Below are 20,629 nucleotides of genomic sequence, written 5' to 3'. Positions count from 1 at the left end.
TAACTGCTGCACTGCAACTCAGTTACTGAGAAGTAAGTAACTGATCCTCCCAACTTTGACATCTCTGTCAGGCTAGAGACACTCCCGACGTTGAAGCTCCCTTTGTCGCTGACAAGTGCTCCCTCTCTGACCTCTGCGCTACTGCAACAACTCCATGCATCTCGCACTGCTGCCTCACGCTGTCCTGGGACTCCTGCACTATAGCACTCTCTGTTTCTCCATCCGCATCTGTCTCTACTGACATCCACCAGTCCTGCAACTCCTATTTGGGACTCTCGTAGCCAGGTATAATCCAAGAGGTTGGGTACCTCGAGGATCTTGCCCCTCATCGCCTATAGTCCGTCTAACTACAGCTCAATGTCTCCCCACTTCCTCTCAAGTGGCACATGAGCACTCATGGCACAGTCGTCATCTGTCTCCACTTCTTTCTCCGCCCTCGCTGGCGCTGCCTTGGTCTCAGAAGCCTCTCCCTTGCTCTTCTTCCTTGGACACTGGTTCGCATAGTGACCCAGTTCCCCATAGTGGAAGCACTTGACCTTGGAGAGGTCCTTCTTCCGTTTCTCCTGCTTTCCCGCAGATGCTAGAGCAACATCCTCCTCTTCCTCCTTCTTGATTCTGACCCCCTTGTCGCTGCTTCCTGCCTTGGTTAGCCATCTGATCTCTTCTTGACGAAGAGCCGCCCACAGTTCCTCCCAATTCGGAAGGCTTGCCTTGCCCAATAAGCTTTAGACAAATACCTCCCAATCCTCTGAGACTGCGTTCAATGCGGTCCTCACCAACATCTCCTCATCTGGCGTGGCCCCTATGGAAGTCAGTTGGTCCCGGATCTCTGTCAATCACCCGAGGAAGATATCTATCTACTCTCCCCTCTGCATCTGGTATGACCGCAGTTGATTTTCTAGAAGCATATTCCTCTGCGCAGAAGTATGTTGATATAACTTCTTCAGGGCATCCCACATCTCATTTGTCGTACCCTTCTCAGCAATATGTGGTACCACATGATCCTTGAGCCCGTCAAGAATGATGCACTTAGCCCTGGCCATTGTCTCCTTGTACTTCTCATTTTCAACCGAGTCAACTGGGATCGCTATCGTTTTCAAGGAAAAGTGTTTGATGCGATACCAATCTAAAATGGACAAGATCTTGGCCTTCCAAACCATGAAGTTCGAAGCTCCGTCTAGTCTATCCTGATCTCTTAGCCCATTCACTGTTGTTTCAATGCTCCTCTTTCGACTCTTTCGAGTCTCTCAACTTCCCATCTAGAAGTTCTTGGTTTGAGTCTCTCTAAGCCTCAGTTTCCCTCTTGGAAACCCCTCTGCCAATGTCGAGATGCCCTACTCCGATCATCTGTGAAACAGCACCACTGATCCAAATTTCTTGGCTAGAAATCCTGGGCAATAACTCCCTCCTCCTTGGTCTTGCCCTGTTAGGTATTGTTCTAACCACAATACCCCACCAACTTCACTCCGCAACTTACCCACAGCCTCCTATGACTCAGCAATCTGAAAGTCTGAGCCTCTAGGCTCTGCGTAATCCCGACACCGACAAAATCTGCACCACCTAGCCATAGCATCAATCCTTTCTGGCTGAGAAAGATGACCGGGCACTCTGTAGGTCAAGTCTGCTCCTCTCTGCCTCTGCGTTGATCCTCCTCCTGGCTCGAACTGATGATGCAGTCACTATGCGTCACCCCTTCCTTCCTGCTTTCTGCAAGAAACAACTTCTGTCACTCAGGAGAATTGTTTTCTGTTGCTACTGCTCTACTCAGCTGATGCCTTCAAATATCCTATGATCTGCAACCTCGCTCTGATACCATGTTGGAATTTCTAAGTTTAACCCATTAGAAATTCTTCCTGTATTATCTGATTTATTTCTTCCTACTTGTACAATTACTTAACAAGTTATTTATCATGTAAATACAGAAAGTAAATACAAGTACAGTATCAACACATACAAATTATCAACTAAAGGAAAAACAAGCACACAAGTGACACCATTGTTTTTGGATTAATGTCCCCGGAAAAACCCAATGCGGGAAAGTCGATGCAGCTATTCAGAGGGTTTTATTATTATGCAGCTTCAGAATACAACTAGGGTGCCAGAAATGGCTCACCCAACAAAGAATGCCCTCGACAGTAGTACCTCTCAGTCGGAGACGGAAATTCTTGCTAAATCACCGGATGAACGATCCCACAACAACAATACAACTTTTGTTGCTCTGCGTCACCCTATCCAGCTCTCTAGCTCCAATCTGTCCCACGAAAATCTCCCAACGCTGCCTCTAAGACCTGCGTCAGCCTCTTTAGCCCAGCGTCAACCTCTCGGGGCTCTGTGTCAGCCTCTGGAGCCTCTGTGTCTCACACGCTGGCCCTCTCTGGCTCTGCAGAGCTCCTGGTTGCCTCTGCGTGGCCTCTAGCTGGCTCTGCATGGGCTCTAGCTAGCTCTGCATCAACCTCTCCCGGCTTCTGCGCTGATCCTCCCGGTACTAATTGTGCCTCTCTGCTTTGTATTCACTTCCCCTTAGCTGCAACTTTGATCACTCACTCAATTTCCTCAGCAAACCCTACCCCAGAGTTCTTGATTTCCTTAGTTCTCCTATGATCTGCAACTACGCCCTGATACCATGTTGGAATTTCTAAGTCTAACACGTTAAAAACCCTTCATGCACTTTACTGATTTATTCCTACCTACTTGTTCTGTTAATTAACAAGTTATTTACCATGTAAATGTTGAAAATAAATACAATTACATGCTCAACACATTACAAATCATCAACTGAAGAAAATAGAAACAAGCACACAAGTGACACCATTGTTTTTGGACTAATGTCCTCGGAAAAACTCAATGCGGGAAAACTGGTGCAGCTATCTGAGGGTTTGATTTATTAAGCAGTTTCAAAATACAATCTAGGTGCCAAATCCGGCTCACCCAACAAAGAAAAATCTCGGCAGTAGTACCTCTCTACTCGGAAGCAGATATACCGGTTGAAACCCCAGATAAACACTCCAGCAGCTTCACAGCTCCAATCTTCCCCACGAAACCCCAGCATTAGTCTCTAGGGACTGCGTCAGCCTCTCTCTGGCCCAACATTAGCCCAACATCACTCTTGCTTGGCTTGCTTCAGCCCTCTGCGTCACCCACACTGGCCCTTTGAGGCACTACACAACTCTTGGCTGCCTCTGCATGAGCCCTAGCTGGCTCTGCGTGAACCCTTGGCTGCTTCTGCGTCCCTCTCTCCGGCTACTGCGTTGATCCTCCTGGTGCTATCTCCGCCTCACTGTTTCTGTATTCACTGCCCCTCAGCTGCAACTCTGATCACTCTCTCAACTTTTTCAACAAACCCAGCCCCAAAAAGTCGAAATCTTGATCTCTTGGTGTGTTCTTTAAGTGACCCTCAAGCCTCCTCTTATACTTTTCTCATTGACAAATCAACGGCCGAGATTAAGTCCCTAATCAAGGTGACTTCAACCACCTCACCCTAGGGTTTAGGGTGTTAGAGTATCCTTTCAACTAACTGCTGATAAAACCCAAGGCACTGGGGCATCCTTACAATGGGTGCTAGAGAAGAATGCTTTTCTAGAGTTCTAGGGAGTTCTAGTTTTCCTTTCAGTTGGAGCTGAAAATTTAAAGAACTTATTAGAAAAGCATTCGGTGGTTTTTGACCCAGAGGGGGTTTTCACCTAAAAATCTTGCGTTCACTATCTATTGTTTATTTATGGTTTTTGAATACTATTGAAGATTAACTAATGCTCTGAAAAGAATAATAAGTTACTAATTGCTAAGAAATATTGATTCACCCCCCCTCCTCTCAATATTTCCAACAATAAATTAATATAACAAAAACATAAATGGTACATTTGAATTACGTTATGAAGACCAACACTTGTTACATTTCCAACATATGGACTGTCAATGTGAGAGGGAGCACCCAGTTAAGGTGACCTGAAAGCATTTGTGATGATGGATCATATGAAGTTGGAAAACGTTCATTAAGATATTGCCTCTGTTTGGGGCTCCATTATAATTTCTTGGATAAGCATGAAGCGGTATGGCAGAGGCAATGTATATTGCAGCTGAATTGGCAAGCTGGGAAGCATTATAGCTTCAGAGGTTACTTGCAGTTTTGATCAAGTACAGGTGACGACCATGATGACAGACATGATGCGAAAGGGAGCATTGAAGCTCGAATATATTTCCATTGATGCGCAGATAGTCGATATGCTGACGAAGCCTCCTGCTAGAGGGAAGTTTGTGTACTTCTGAGACAAGCTTGGGCTTGTGGAGAATGCCTCTCTGATTGAGAGGGAGTAATGATTGCATCAAGGATATGGTTTCTCCCAGTGTCATGTATTCCAACCAGAATTAGGGATGTTATCCCTATGTCAAGTACATTGACCGGAATTAGGGAGAATGATTTGACAAATTAGATAGCATCATGGACTGACATTCTTCCCATGTCATGTACTTTGATCAAAATTAGGAATGTCATCCCTATATCAAGTACCTGAATTAGGAAGAATGTTCTGGTGGACTGACATTTTCCTATGTCATTGTACAGTGACCTGATTAAGGTTGTAGTCCATGTGCCACTTTGACATGTATAGGAAAATGGTCCAGCAGAGGACAATCATTCTCCCTATGTCATTGTATAGTGACCTGATTAGGGATGTTGTCCCTGTGTCACTTTGACCTGGATTAGGGAGAATGATCCTAGAGGCTGTAGCCTCCCAACATCATGCTTAGATCTCTCTCTAGAGTGAGCTTGTTTATCATTGATGAGGCCTCTGGTGTTTCACCTAGACTATGTCTATAATTGTTTGATGATGCACCATGACTATGTATGATTGGTGCTGGTGATTATGATATTGATGATGATGATATCAATGTACCTTGTGTCACAATTGCTGTTCTAATTATGGTAACTTGTTTTACATTGTGTCACAGTTGTTGACCTGATTATGGTACTTGGATTGGTTATAACCTTTTCTTAGAGAGATCATGTATACATAGATTATCTGGACAGTCATTATGAATACCTCCCTAGCTAAGAGGGAGTGTTAAATTTTTGTAGCTATGGTCAGTCTTCATAATGTATCACTTGTACATTGTAATAGTTACAAAAGAAAATTATATGAAGCATGTTCTTCATGCTTGCAAGAAAAAGATTTATTTTGTGTTCACACGAAAAAAAATTTAAGACTCATTAAGAGTGGTAAAAATGAAAATTTATATTTGTAATTTTTTTCCTCCACAAAGACCAAGTCAGCCCTCCAAGGATCAAGTCAGCCTGCCCAAGAAACGTGCCCCTTTGCATGGATGAACAACTATAAATAGAGCCTCTTTGCTTTCCAACAGACATAATTTTGGATCTGATATGAGGCAAGATAACTCACATTTCTAAGGCATACCTTCTGTGGAACAGCTCGATGATCTGAGGCTACTTCTCTGTGTTTCTGTGCGCAAGTCTGAGGCCCATATTTCCTGTGGTCCTGCCAGAGTCTGAGACCTATAGCTCCTGTGGTTCAGTGCCAAAATATGAGGCTAATGTATCTCTCTGGAACAGGCAGCTCTGAGGCTAATATACTCTGTGGAACAGTGCACTTTTTCTGAGGCACATCTGAGGCTAATACTCTGTGTAGTGTGCAAGTCAGAGGCTATATCTCTGTGGTTAAAGGCTGATCTCAGTAGCATAGTGCAAGATCTGAAGCAGACTTGGAAGACGTCTTCTTGACCTTGTTGCAGAGATCCCTTTGGACAGAATTATGGAGGGCTAACTTGGTCTTTGGTGGTTGGTCATCTTGCTGGTTAGTTGACCTTGATATATCTCTTGTTACATTGATTCTCTAAGGAAAAGGTTGGCTGGGTTTTTCCCCATGGTGGGTTTTCCCAGGGTAAAACTTTATGTTCTTTGTGTGGCTGCCTCTTTACTGTATGGTTGATGTCTTCTATGTAATTATTGAATGATGGAACTAATGAAGAAGAATGCAAAACATCATAATCATCAAAGATAATTATCAGTACAGAAGACTTCTTAAAAATCAACATGTGTGGACATGTGGATAAGCGGGACATATGAAGCAAGCATGTTGGACATGCATGGGACACATCTCCTGTGCCAGATCCCAAAACAATTCCAAAATTGTTCACAAATTTTTTTTAAAAGTACATAGATGTGTCTCAATGTGTTAATGAATGTGTCCTGATGTACAATTGATGTATTTCTATTTTCAAAGTGTTCAACAAATTTGCATTTTTTTATCTATATTTCTTCTTTATAGAATCTAGATTTAATATTTTTAAAAATCATATGTATATAAAATGTGTCCTCATGTTGCATTTTAAGGGCTCTACATGTCCCATGTCAGACACTCAAATCTGTGTCTTTGTGTCCATCTGCCATGTGACTTAGTTAATAACTCCACTCTCCTTGAGAAGATCCAACTCATAAACCCTCCATCCACCAATAAGTATAACATTGACATGCACAACGCAACACCATACTACTAAGAAAAACAATTCCACAGGTAGCAGCTAATGCAGTAAAATGGCCATAAGAAAAAAATGCCATGAGAAGCTCAGGCATGCAAGCCAAGACTTTAGTATGTCCATATACACAAAAATGATCCCTTTCATAACTCTATGCAAAGTATTTCAGTATTACAAAACTGATCTATTTCTGTTAATTAACAAGTATAATTGTATGGCAGATTTAAAAACAAACCTCTGCTAATTTCACCTCCAGTGCCTCTGCAAGGTCCTCGATTGATGTGTTTGCGTCAACATCATATACACCATCAGCTCGTTGTACTACAATACCAGTTTTCTTACGTATTTCTTCCTGAACAAATGATTAAAGACAGCATCATTCCTTTTTGGTTCAAAAATGAAAATCCACTTACCAATGACCATTAAAACACATGCAAAACATCAAATATCCATATTTCACCGTTGCTTTCATTGCACTGTCAACATATAAGATAAAAAGTTTCAAGACATCAAAAAGATAGGATGACAAATGAAAGATCTGAGCATGGTCACCAGTCAGTAAGGATGGAATGCGTCTTGAAACAACAACGAAATATTATATAGAAAATTTATGTAGTTTACACTTTTAAAGGAAACTAGTTACCAACTTACCACCTATGAAGTACAAGAACTCCCAATGGGGAGACACATTTCCATGGTCCCCCCATATCTGAAATATTGAAAGGGATTCTTGGGACATCTTACAAGATTCCAGTGATATCTACAAGTCAATTATAGAGTTGATAGTAAAAAACCTTGAAACTAAGCATTCTGAGAACTGTCTAACATAAAACACAACAGTACAAGTACAGCACTAAGATATAGGGCAACACTGATGTAGACATGATGAACATCGCTAAGATGACATGCAAGTGCTCATCAATTCCTCCCTTCTTAAAAGGAAATTGTCCCCAATTCCTACTGTTAGTAGGACAATGTTGAAAGTCGACTGAGATATCCACTTAGCATGCAGAAGCAAGCTTCCCTTTCTGCCAACCACATAATGCAGTGATTTGCTTCCATTTGGTAATGCTTGTCCTGGTGTCAAGCCGCGTGTCATTTAAGAATGGAGGTTGGAACTTTGGAATGATGTCCTCCCATTGTAGAATCCATATTTCCTCATCTAAATATCAAGGTTCATGTTGTTAAAGACTGTTAGCATTTACTACATAATCAATGCTAAGATGAGATAGTCAAGCCAAAAGGCACTTAACCCAATGGCTTATGACATACTACATGGCCAAGTGATAGGATTCAGTTTCAGCTGTTGAAAGCTTCTGAAACTCTATCCAACAGCAAGAAATGCCCCCCAAGGTGGCTTACCTGTACCCAAAACTCCCCAAAACGACGCCAAAACGTGACCAAAACGTAGCTGAAATGCCTTCATGGCGTTTCCTAACTTCGAAATGACACCGAAACGTTTTGGGGGCGTTTCAGCCCAAATCTGCCCCGTTTCCACCCAATTTTGCCTTATTTCCGTGACTTTTTTGCTTTTATGGACTCACACAAGCACCCAAGAAGGTTGTGGGGCCCTTCTATGGCCAAAATAAATTTAATATAACACTCAATTTTATCTCTAATCACTCCACAAATTAATTTATCTCTAACCAATCCACACTCTAGTTCTGATAAAAAACAACTCGTTCTATTTTTGTTAATGAAGATGAAGATTAAGATTATAACATATGTAATTTCACTTGTTATTAGCTCATGTTATATTTCATTTCCAGCATATATTGATTTTGGATGTAAAGCCTTGTGTATAAAGGCTGATTTTCGAATCTTGGATGTACAACCTCATTTATAAAGGATAATTTTGGATTTTGAATCATGTAATCATCTACGCGAGTTAACATGGACCGAGTTTTCCTTCTAAAATGTCAATTATGTGTCTCATTCTTTTTTTTCTTGCAAGATGCATTATTAACTTATTTGTAAAAAACAATATGTATATATATCACATTTCGCCCAATGTTTCCATTTTTGGGGGGTCATGTTTCTAGCCGTACCCGTTTCGGAAACTTACAGACGTTTTGGCATTTCGTGCAACCTAGAGTCATACTGTGTCCCCTGTCTAAAATTGATGTTGTACCTGTTAACCACCACCTGTGGGTAGTGTATATAGGAAAACATTTTCTCCTAGATGGTCCTCAACCAGCAGTGTGCTGTTAAAATTTGGGTACCAGAGAACAAGTGGTTCCCTAAGGCTTTGATCTATGGTCTAGGGAAAAGTGTCCAAAATTATTTGTACTTTTCTCCTAAAGTGACTTTATAAGTGGTAAAGTCAATTTAATTTAAAAGTGACTTTATAAGTGGTAAAGTTACATTCTAATTTAAAAGTGACTTTATAAGTGGTAAAGTCAATTTAATTTAAAGATGACTTTATAAGTGGTAAAGTTACATTCTAATTTTAAAGTCACTTTATAAGTGGTAAAGTTACATTCTAATTTAAATGTGACTTTATTAAAATCAATGAAGAATTAGAAACTGGAAAAGTGACTATGGAAATAAAAGGCTAAGTGGGTCTTTATCTAAGTGGGTGAGTTAAAAAATAGAAAATGACAGTTAAATGCACATTTATTCTCATCCCTAGATCTAAATGAATCTCAACCATTAGATCTTAAGGTAACCCAAAACGTCATTTGGAGAGTAAAAGAGGAAGAGAAGAGAGAAAGATCAATTATTCTTTCATGAGCATTTGAGAGAAAGAAAAGAGAGAGCAAGGAGAAAATTTCTTAGCAGTGAAGGAGAGAAGCAAGAAGACATTTCATCAAATCTGGGCAGCAACATTTATTGGCACGCATCCCAAAGCAAAATCGTACAGTAAGAGAAAGACAAAAATCCAGGAAGAGGGACAACAGCAAGGGCACAAATTTCGAGGCAGATTTGGGCATGATTTTCGAGGTAGCCATACTGCTGAAATCTGTATGGTCCATACAGTCTGTATAGCGAGTTCTGGGCACATTTTTTGAGGCAGGCCGTACAGCATTTAATGTTGTTTTATTGCTGGAAAATTTATGTTTTGGTTGTTTGCTAATTGACATGATTTTCGAGGTGGAGTTCAAGCACGAAAATCGAGATAAGTTGTAATTTGTGGTTGCTAGAATTTTTATTGTGTATTTCAATCTCTGTAAAAGCATTTTCGGAAATCAAGAAGAGCTCTCAAACTGGTTTTCCCCAAGAGTTGTAGGGTTTTTCCAAGGTCAAATTGACAAAAAATCACTGTGTTATTTTCTATCTATGGCTGTCATAATTTTGCTATGTTTTATTTCTGCAATTTCAGCAGTTGTGAAATCTCTAAATTTGTGTTTTCAGAAAATATTGTCATTTCCAGATTTTAGAATTTTTATCATGCTTGGATTTAAAACTAAAAGCATGGAGTGATAAGGAAAATTGATAACCGGAGTGGGGGTTGAAATTTCTTCATGGTATCAGAGCTTAGTTGGCTGAAAAGGCGGAGAGATTGATTCTGGAAGGAATCAAAGATCATGTCATTCCTCATGTGAGAGGAAAGACTTATGTACATGAGATGTGGACAACCTTGACTAGTCTTTACCAGAGCTCAAATAAAAACAGAAAAATGGTCTTGAAGGAGAAACTGAAGGCCATTAAAATGGCTAAGACTAACAGTGCTACAGCATACCTCACAAAAATCACTTCAGTGAGAGATGAGTTGGCAGCCGTAGGTGAGATCATTGCACCCACTGAGTTGGTGAGGATTGTTTTGAATGGTCTTCCCAAGACTTGGGAGAATTTTGTGGATGGCATTGTTGCACAAGAAAACCTTTCCGATTGAGAGAGGTTGTGGGATGATTGCATTCAGAATGAGATCAGAAAGAACCATCTTGGGGCAGCCAAACAAGTGGAGGAGGATGACAATGTGGCATTGTTATCAAGAGGCAAGAAGGGCAAAGCAAAGAAGCAAGCTTCCAACAGTGGAGGCAAAGGCAAAGGTAAAGGCAAGCATCAGAACAAGGAGAAGGACTCTTCCAAAGTCAAATGTTGGAATTGTCAAAAGTTGGGACACTATGCTATTGTGTGACCAGAGAAGAAGAACAAGAAAGGGAGAGACAAACCCATGGCAGCTTCTGCAAAGATAGAGAGTTTCTCAAAGAGCTTTGATCGAGAGTTTGGGTTCATAGCTTGTGAAGCCACTAGTGCAAGATCACCTGCCATACAGGTTCAGAGGGAGTGTGCATTCCCCGCTACTAGCAGAGCATCTTCTAGCATTTGGTATGTTGACAGTAGCGCTTCCCACCACATGACAGGAGTCAGAGAGTACTTCCCAGAGCTTTCAGAGGATGATACTGATATGGAAGTAGTACTTGGTGATGACAGCATGATTAGAGCAGTCAGTGTGGGGACATTGACATTTGATAGGGGACCCAAACCTCCCTTGAAGGTGTCAGATGTTCTATATGTGCCTGGAATGAAGAAGAACCTGATATTCGTCTTAGCACTTGAGGACCAAGGGTATGCTATGTTGTTCAGGAGAGGGCAGGTGCTTATATATCCTAGGGGAACTCCAACTTCTTCAACTAGAGTGATTGGTGTGCGCCATGCGAAGGTGTACAAGTTCTCATTCCAGCCCCTGATGGTATTGAGTAGCAGCGCCCGAGACAGGACCTGTTAGTGTCAGTCTTTCCAGCCTTCCTCCAGTGATCAAATATGCTCTTACAAAGTGGTCTCAGAGTGTCAAGGTCAAATTTTGTCATTTCAATGAGTCTTCAAGCAAAATTTGGTCACTAGGCATTAGATCTAGGGTTTGCTTTCACTCCTTCTAATGTTGTCCAAATGTCGGTCCATGTCATCATTCAGCTGAGTCTATCATCATTCATAGGGTTGTCATTATCATGTCAGTGTCTAATGAGTCATTTTACACCTTGTTCATACTTCAGTTGCACCTAGGCAAGGTCATTTCCCTCTCCTAGGGTTTTGGAGGTAATTTCTCTTGGATGGTCAAATCATTAGCAAAACTTGTATCCAAATGTTCATACACCTTCCCCTATCCTACATGTACCTTATTAAACACTTCCCATCCCTTAGATCCGCCAAATTCCTCATTTTCGCACAAACCCTAGTTTCTTGCTACAACTTGGCAATTTTCTAGGTTGGGCCTGTGTTTTGCCCTTTTGGACCCCTTCCCCTCACTCAATCTCTGAGATTCCACTTTCTCCTACTTCCTAACATCCCTCCCTACTCCCCAAAATTTCCTCAAGAATTTAGAAGCCCCCTATCCCCTTCATTTCGCTTCATTTCGACAAAATCTCTTGTTCCACACATCGGGGTAGGTTTTACTCAAATGATGTTTCTGAGCAATCAAAGATGAATTTGGGAAAACTGAGAGAGGTTTTTGTCCACAACATGCCAAGGAAGAAACACCACCTTCACTTTTTACACAAGTGTCATGGTTTTAGAGAAATGTCAAAAATATCGTTGCCTCAGGAGAATCGAATGCACCTCTGAAGTGACCTTGGGAAAATCAAATTTTCTCCTAGCTTGGTTGGCCAAATGACTTTCTTGATGAGTCAAATGATAACTAGACACAAAGATCTTTCCAATGAGCTATCATGAGCTCAATTTGGAGTTGAGGAAGGCATTCAAAAGTTGACTGCAACAGCACTCTGCCTTGAGGCAGCCTCATTTGGCACATTTTGACCAGTCTTGGGAGATTTGATTTTTGACGGGGCAAATGAACTCCAAATTGAAAAATTCCACTTGGGTTGGAAAATAGACATCCAGACCTTTCCAACAAGCTATCATGAGCTCAATTTGGATGTTGGGAAGTGCCCCAAAATCAGGTGGAAAGGCGCGCTACGCGTAGGGCTCAGGCGCGCTACGCATCAGGATTTTTTGCAAAGTTTTCATCTCCAGCTCAACGCATAGCGCGCCGCGCACTACCCTTAAGTTGGGGAGGTCCATTTCACAAAAACTCAACATTTTTGGATTTGTCATGACAAATTACACTTGCTCAGCCACTGCCAAGACATTTCATGGAGATTTGAGCCTCCAAAAGGTCAAAAAAAAGCAAAAAATGACCTTCTGCCACTTTTTGGACACACAGGAAGCAGTTTTGCGAGATTGCATTTTTGGAGGGGCAAATGGCCACCAAATTGAGAAATTCCACTTGGGCTGGAGGGTAGACATCCAGACCTTTCCAACAAGCCCACTTGTGCCTCATTTGGATGCCAGGAAGTGCCCCAAAAGTGGGCTAAAAGGCGCGCTACGCGTTGAGAAATGGCGCGCTATGCATCAGGACATTTTCTCAATTTTTCACCTTCAGCTCAGGAAAACGCAGCATTTGACCAGTTTTGACTTTTTGGTGGGATTTTTCATCCTCCTTGATGTAATTGATGTAATTTCATGTTGACATGACACTTTTTTACCTATTCTAGAAGATTCATTCATAAAATGGCAAAAAATTAATGAATGAATTGGTTTCCTAGCTTATAGAGGCAATATGTTTTGATTGCCTAGATTGTAGTGCTCAGTTTAGAATTGGTTGAAACAGCTCCTAGGATGATGAGCTCGACCCCTAGAGGCAAGGGAATGTGTTAGCTTGCCTATATTATGTATTTTCTTAGTCATTTTCATGGTTCGAGAGGTTGGACTCTTGAGGGATAAGCTTAGACTGTATTACTCTTTGTATCTCTGCAATTTTGGCAAAGGAAAGACCAGGGTTTTGCAGCACTATTTGGGATTCCTGTGGTGATTTGTGTTGATGGTGTGCTTCTCTCATGTACTTATAAGTTTGTTATGTGTATCATTTTCCTACTCCTCTCTTCTGCAAATTAAGTAAATGAAGTGTTAAGGTAGAATTCATGGTTTCTATGCTCTGCCTTTAAGTTTGCTTAATATCTATGTTTTCATCTGTTTAAGGAGAACTCTCGATGGTTTCTTGCTCTCCTTAGCTCCTCACCGGTCATTTCTATCCATTCACTTATTTCAAAGGCATCAAGACAATCTCCTACCTTGCCCCAAAAAGACCTCTGCAAAAACTGTGTCTCATCCCCGCACCCAAAATTGTTGTGCTCAGTTTTCCAACAAAACTCTAAAAATTTAAAATCAAACTTTCCCTATCAGTTTACTAGCCTAAAATCAGTGTTCTTTATTGGTCATCTCAGCCCTTTGAAAACCTTTTGCCGAGATAGGCCCGGAGAGAGCCCTCTCCTGTCCCCGTAGGGCTAGCTACGAGGCTAAGTGGTTTGATGTTGCCTTGGATTTTGTCTTTTTCAGCCTGAGGCCAAATTCAAGCGCTAACAGGACCGACAGTAGATCTAGCAGTTCAGAGTTGTGTGAGATTTGCCACCGCAGGATGGGGCACATGTATCATGGGACCTTGAGTACATTGCGGGAGATTACCACTGCTGTGCCAGATTTCAGTTATGATCACCTTGATGTATGCAGAGGATGTGCTATGGGGAAGTTTGCCAGATCCACTTTTCCCAACAGTGACAGTAGAGCGGCCAAGATCCTTGACTTGATTCATATCGATGTGAGTGGTCGGATGTCTCATGTATCCTTAAGTGGCTATGAGTATTATGTTTTATTCATTGATGACCACTCCAGGAAGACCTGGATTTATTTCTTTAAGACCAAGAGTGAGGTCTTCAAGCAGTTTCAAGAGTTCAAAGTTCGTGGAGACCCAGACAAGTAGGAAGATCAAGGTCCTCAGGTCGGACAATGGAGGGGGTATACCCTTGGTGAGTTTGTTGATTTTTGTGTTGAGGCAGGCATTAGGAGGGAGTTCACAATTCCTTATAAATCCCCAGCAGAATGGGGTTGCGGAGAGGAAGAACAAATCCATTGTAGGGGCTGCCAAAACCATGCTTCATGATCAGGGGTTAACTTTTATTTTGTGGGCAGAGGCCTACAACACTACTGTGTACTTGCAGAACAGGAATCCACATCGTGCCTTGGGGAATGTGACTCCGGAGGAGGCTTTTTCTGGGTAGAAGCCTCTTTTGTATCTTTGGGTGCCTTACATATTCCTATGTCCCCAAGGAGAACAGGACCAAGCTAGAGCCCACTGCAAACAAGGGCATATTTGTGGGTTATAGTGAGACCTCGAAAGCTTATCGGATTTATATACCTACGCGTGTCAAGCGGGATGTGAAGTTCGAGGAGGAGAGAGCTTTCAGGAGGTCACGGGAGTTAAAGTATCCAGAGTCACTAGACCCTCAGGAGCAACTGAGTCAGTCACAGGGATCTAGTCACGAATCAAGAGGTACATCGATTATAGTGTCAGGTCCATCAATGAGCAGTGGCTCTCAGAGTCAGGTGGGTTGTTCTTCGAGAAGCATGCAGGGCAGTCCATAGAGCAGTTCACACGCTAGTCCACTAATGGATAATTCGCACGGTACTTCAACATCTACAGGCACAGATTCAGGCATGAGGGTAGTTGGCAGGCCTTCAAGAGATCAGCTTCTGATGATGATGAGGATTCTTTCACTCCGGTGGGAGAAGTATGCTCAAGGAAGAGGAAGCCCAAGTGGCTTCAAGATACCTTGCGCGAAGCCACATCAGTTGTTGGGCCACATCAGTTGTTGGGCCAAAGAGACAGGTTAGAGACCACCTAAGCGGTTCTGTAGTTACATGGCATTGGTAACAAGCATTGTTGACTCCGAGCTTTCTAGTTATGAGGAGGCAGCCAGCCAACAGGTCTGGAGAGAGGCCATGATGGAGGAGTATCCTTCTATTATGAAGAACGATGTTTGGGATGTAGTGTCGAGGCCTGAAGGTAAATCAGTTGTTACTTCTAGATGGCTCTACAAGATAAAGCATGCTGCAGATGGCAGCATCGAGAAGTTCAAGGCTCAATTTGTGGCGAGAGGGTTCTCACAGGTAGAGGGAGTTGACAATGAAGAGACCTTAGCTCCCGTAGCTCGGTATACATCTATTCGCTCCATTATATCGATTGCAGCAGAGATGGGTTGGAAACTTGGAAGATCCACCAGATGGATGTGAAGACCGCATTTCTCAATGGCTTCATTTAGGAGGAGGTTTACATTGAGCAGCCGCAGGGCTTTGAGGTGCATGGGAAGGAGTCCCATGTATGCAAATTGAAAAAGGCACTCTATGGCCTGAAGCAAGCTCTTAGAGTTTGGTACTCTAGGATTGATACATACTTGCAGCAGTTAGGTTTCACAAAGCGTGAGGTTGATCCGAACCTATACTTCATTGGGGTGGGTGAGGAGCCTCTCATTCTGGTGTTGTATGTTGATGACTTGATCATTGCTGGTGCAGAGAGACTCATTGAGGGTTGCAAAAGAGATCTTTCTTCACAGTTTGAGATGAAGGATATCGACTTGATGCATTATTTTCTAGGATTGGAGGTGTGGCAGGAGGAGGGGCATTTCTTCCTGGGACAAGGGAAGTACATTGTGGATATTCTTAACAGATTTCACATGGAGGACTGCAAACCCATGTCTACACCTATGATCACTAACTAGAAGAAGCTTCACGCTTCTGATTCTGAGTTGGTGGATCCTACTCTATACAGACAACCGATTGGTAAATTGATGTATTTGGTCAACACTCAACCAGATATATGTTTTGCAGTTAATACTATGAGCCAGTTCATGTGTGAGCCCAGGAGAGTGCACTGGGTGGCTGCGAAACACATTCTTTGTTACTTGCAGGGGACTGTGGATTTTGGTCTGGATTATAGACAGGGTGATGGAGTGAGACTGGCAGGGTACACGGATTCAAATTGGGCAGGTTGTGCTTCAATTAGGAAGAGTACATTCGGGTGCTGTTTTGGGTTGGGGTCGGCATTTGTGTCGTGGATCAGCCAGAAACAACAGTTAGTTGCATTGAGCTCAGCTGAGGCAGAGTATATGGCTGCTAGTTTGGCTAGTTGTAGGGCCATATGGCTTGGCAAGATGTTGTTTGGTCTATTTGGTCACGCATTGACACCTTCAGTAATTTACTGTGATAACCAGAGTTGCATAAAACTCACAGAGAATCCAGTTTTTCATGACAGGTCAAAGCATATTGAGATCAAGTATCACTTCATTAGAGACTATGTCCAAAAGGGAGTTGTCAACCTTGAGTACATTTCCACAAATGAGCAGGTAGTGGACATTTTCACCAAAGCCTTACCACGGGGCAAGCATGTCTACTTCAAAGACAAGATGGGAGTGGTGAGGAACACTTTCCTCAATAAAAGGGAGTGTTAAAATTTGGGTACCAGAGGAGAGGTGGTTCCCTAAGGCTTTGATCTTTGGCCTAGGGAAAAGTGTCCAAATTTATTTGTACTTTTCTCCTAAAGTGACTTTATAAGTGGTAAAGTCAATTTAATTTTAAAGTGACTTTATAAGTGGTAAAGTTACATTCTAATTTTAAAGTGACTTTATAAGTGGTAAAGCTACATTCTAATTTAAAGGTGACTTTATTAAAGTCAATGAAGAATTAGAAAGTGAAAAAGTGACTATGGAAATAAAAGGCTAAGTGGGTCTTTATCTAAGTGGGTGAATTAAAAAATAGAAAGTGACAATTAAATGCACATTTATTCTCATCCCTAGATCTAAATGAATTTCAGTGATTAGATCTTAGGGTAACCCAAAAGGTCATTTAGAGAGTAAAAGGAGAAGAGAAGAGAGAAAGATCAATTTATTCTTTCATGAGCATTTGAGAGAAAGAGAAGAGAGAGCAAGGATAAAATTTCTGAGCAGTGAGGAAGTGAAGGAGAGCAGCAAAAAGACATTTCAACAAATCTGGGCAGCAGCATTTATTGGCACGCATCCCAAGGCAAAACCGTATAGTAGGAGAAAGGCACAGAAATCGAGGAAGAGGGACAGCAGCAAGGGCACAAATTTCGAGGTAGATTTGGGCACGATTTTCGAGGCAATCGTACTATTGGAATCCGTACGGTCTGTCCAGCAAGTTCTAGGCACATTTTTCGATGCAGGTCGTACAACATTTAATGTTGTTTTATTGTTGGAAAATTTATGTTTTGGTTGTTTGCTGATTGGCACAATTTTCGAGGTGGAGTTCAACCACGGAAATCGAGATAAGTTGTAATTTGTGGTTGCGGGAATTTTTACTGTGTATTTCAGTTTCTCTGTAAAAGCATTTTCAAAAAGAAGAGCTCTCAAACTGGTTTTCCCCAAGAGTTGTAGGGGGTTTTTCCAGGGTCACATTGACCAAAAATCATTGTGTTATTTTCTGTGTATGGCTGTCATAATTTTGCTGTGTTTTATTTCTGCAATTTCAGCAACTGTGAAATCTCTAAATTTGTGTTTTCAAAAAATAGTCATTTCCAAATTTTAGAATTTTTATCATGCTTGGATTTAAAACTAAATGCATGGAGTGATAAGGAAAACTGATAACCAGAGTGGGGGTTGAAATTTCTTCACCAGCAGCCCCTTGCAGCCACCAGATAGCTCAATGTGCCATTATCTCTGCCACCTGAGCTAGCCATGTGGTCCCTCGACCACTTGCCATGAATATATGTTTGAAGGTGGGCCTCCCAACCCCAAAGGTATGGCCTTTCATTGGTATAGTTGAGTAATTTTCCTTACTTGTCATCGGCACTTTTGGACAGATTGGTGGGGGGATTCAACGGAAAGAGTGGGTTAGGCATATATTCCTGTCTCCATTGCCCGATTTCGTGGTTACCCTTGTCTCCTATTCCATGGGGTCTCCTTTACTGACCATTTGGCTTTTGGGTTGGCCTTACATGGGAAATCCCAATTTTGGTTGCATGGTCTCGCTTCCCATACAAACTACATCACTCCCCTTCCACTCATCTTATAGCCCCATTCATCACTTTTCCCATCCGAGTCCACATGTGTTCACTGGGTCCAATAGGGTTAGCCTCCCCCTCCCCTTCTCCACACCTTGGGTCGGGCCTAGAACAATGCCTCAGAGGTTGATGTAGCTAAAAAATAAAAATAAAAGCATCAATTGGCCACTCTCAACAGGAAATGTACCACAAAATGCAAAAGATGAACGAGAAATACAAATTTAGTACGTGGGTAAAAGCCAAACGTGAGCTCTACCCCTTACCCATGGCCATCAGCCTAGCTCCTATGGGCCCTAAATGAGCCCCCTCTATCATTAAGGAACCCATGATTGTCCCAACCCCTGGGAGGCAATGAACCGACCCACTTAAAGTGGGTATTCACTACTACATCTCACACATCATGCTCTCCATCCCTTGGAGCCCCGAGCAGTTATGAAGAAAATATCAATAAAGGCAAAAGGCATATGAAGAAGGGTGGAAAAACAAAGGTCAAGGTAACTCATGTACCACAATCTGCTCCCTCCTACACTTATATATGCAAGTGTGGGTTTCCCTTGTTATAGCTACCCTTGCACGTTGATATGTGGCATGGATGTTTCCCCTGTTACCCCCTTTAGAGGTTGAAACCACCTAATAGGGTCTTTGGCTAACCCCCTATTGAGCTTGGAGACACTTATACATACCAAAGCCCACTATGGAAGGGCAAGCCACCATGAAGTGCCCCACTAGTTCCATGACTTGTAAGCTATTTTACTTGATTATTCAAATGATTTGTTGTATTGGAGGGCAAGGGGACACATTGGATCTTATGCAGGATCGCAGGTGGATTCACATTTGGGGCTTGGTCTCCCTATACGACATCCTAACCCTCCAGAGGGCCACATTGGCACTTGTAGGGTGAGCATTGAGAGCCATGGGCCTCCACCATAGCCGAGATGACTTCATGGATCCCCAGCAATGTTCGTTGATTTCTCCTATTCCACCTTTTTGGATGCAGATGATGCACCTGGTTCACCATGCCCCGTCGGCTCCACAGATGTACCATACACTTGGTAGATGTTCCAGGGTCCAAATGATTCTTCCTCGCTGCAAAGGCAAGGCTTATGTCATCATTCCCGCCCTTACAAATGGTCTACAGACATTTTTTATCCATTTGGACACTACATGTAGGCACTATGCCAGGGAAAACCCCCCCTCGAGGGGAAAACCCAATCAAGTAAATTCTTCCTTTCACTAGTATTCTTTGAGACTTTTCACCCTAGACAAAGACCAGACCTTCCCTCCACACCAAGTCAGCCTCCTAGATTTTCGACCTCCTTTCCAGCAACTTCGACTAAGCAGCAACTTCCCACATCACGCAGCTTCTGGCATCAGCAAAACTTGGAAGACTTTGATCTCCCAATCTAGGGCACGAAACAGAGAGAGAGAGGCACCAAAATTTCGATTTTCTTCTTCTCCTTAGACTCCACCCAACTCGCACTTCCCAGCTTCCTTAGAGCTATCAAACTTGCTTGAGATCAAGTGCTCCAAATGAATTCGACTTGCTTGTATTTATAGGTTCCATGTGAGGTCGAAATAGTGTCCTTAGGCAGACCTGATCTCTTCTAGGCCGACTTGATCTCTTCTAGGCCAACTTGCTGTGGAGGATACATAAAATATATTTGACTCAATACCTAACCTTGTTACATGACTCAAAGGCCCAAGAAGGATCTCTTTAAAAGTACAATGACTCTATTGACTTGGAATAAATCCTAAAAGTCCTCAATGGGGACTTTGACCTAAGACATGGTGACCCAAGCATGAAACCCATGCTTTAATAAGTCACAATAATAATAATAATTATTATTATTATTATTTATTCTTTTGGCAAGTACATTACAAGATGACTCAAATACATTAAATGAAGACATAACCTAGTTAAATTTTCCAACACTTGTGCCCGCGCACCCACTTGGGAGCACCACAAGTTTTTGCTTGGAGAACAAGGGGCCACCCCCTTGTTTATGAAAATTCCTCAAACCGAGGAACTCCTACTGCAACACTGATGATATTTCTCCTACTTGTAAGCTTTACATAAACAAGTTATTTGCAGTTTCCTATGGCAAACATCAAAATACATACATTGCAGCCCACACCAATTAAATTATATGTCGAAACAAGAAACTGAATAGGAAAAGATACAACACAAGTGACATAGCTGTTTTTGGACAAATGTCCCCGAAAAACCCTATGCGGGAAACTGGTGCAGCAGATCTGAGGGTTTTTATTATTATGCAGTAGTAAAATCTAAATACATCTCTAGAAGCCTTCCCGACAATCCAGTTACAGAGAATAATCCTGACAGAGAGATTTGTG

The 20,629-nt window shown here is 42.1% G+C and overlaps 1 protein-coding gene across 2 annotated transcripts in view; it reads right to left on the bottom strand.

Annotated features, from left to right (window-relative positions):
• LOC149140254 (DUF21 domain-containing protein At1g55930, chloroplastic-like) overlaps positions 1-20,629 on the bottom strand; it is a 401,995-nt gene that overhangs the window by 120,329 nt on the left and 261,037 nt on the right. For both annotated transcript variants that reach the window (XR_016264118.1, XM_089446847.1), the window contains exon 12: positions 6,722-6,838. Coding sequence is in view for 1 of the 2 variants with exons in the window: in XM_089446847.1 (XP_089302973.1) it covers positions 6,722-6,838 (117 nt within the window). In the remaining variant the exon portion in view is untranslated. The remainder of the gene's footprint in view (positions 1-6,721; positions 6,839-20,629) is intronic.

This window comes from Pinus tabuliformis, chromosome X (assembly GCF_031772625.1).
Source record: "Pinus tabuliformis cultivar Carrire ecotype Pingquan chromosome X, CPIR1, whole genome shotgun sequence".
Lineage (NCBI taxonomy): Eukaryota > Viridiplantae > Streptophyta > Pinopsida > Pinales > Pinaceae > Pinus > Pinus tabuliformis.
Note: the sequence above shows the minus strand (reverse complement) of the source record. Positions and strands in the feature narration are given on the sequence as shown.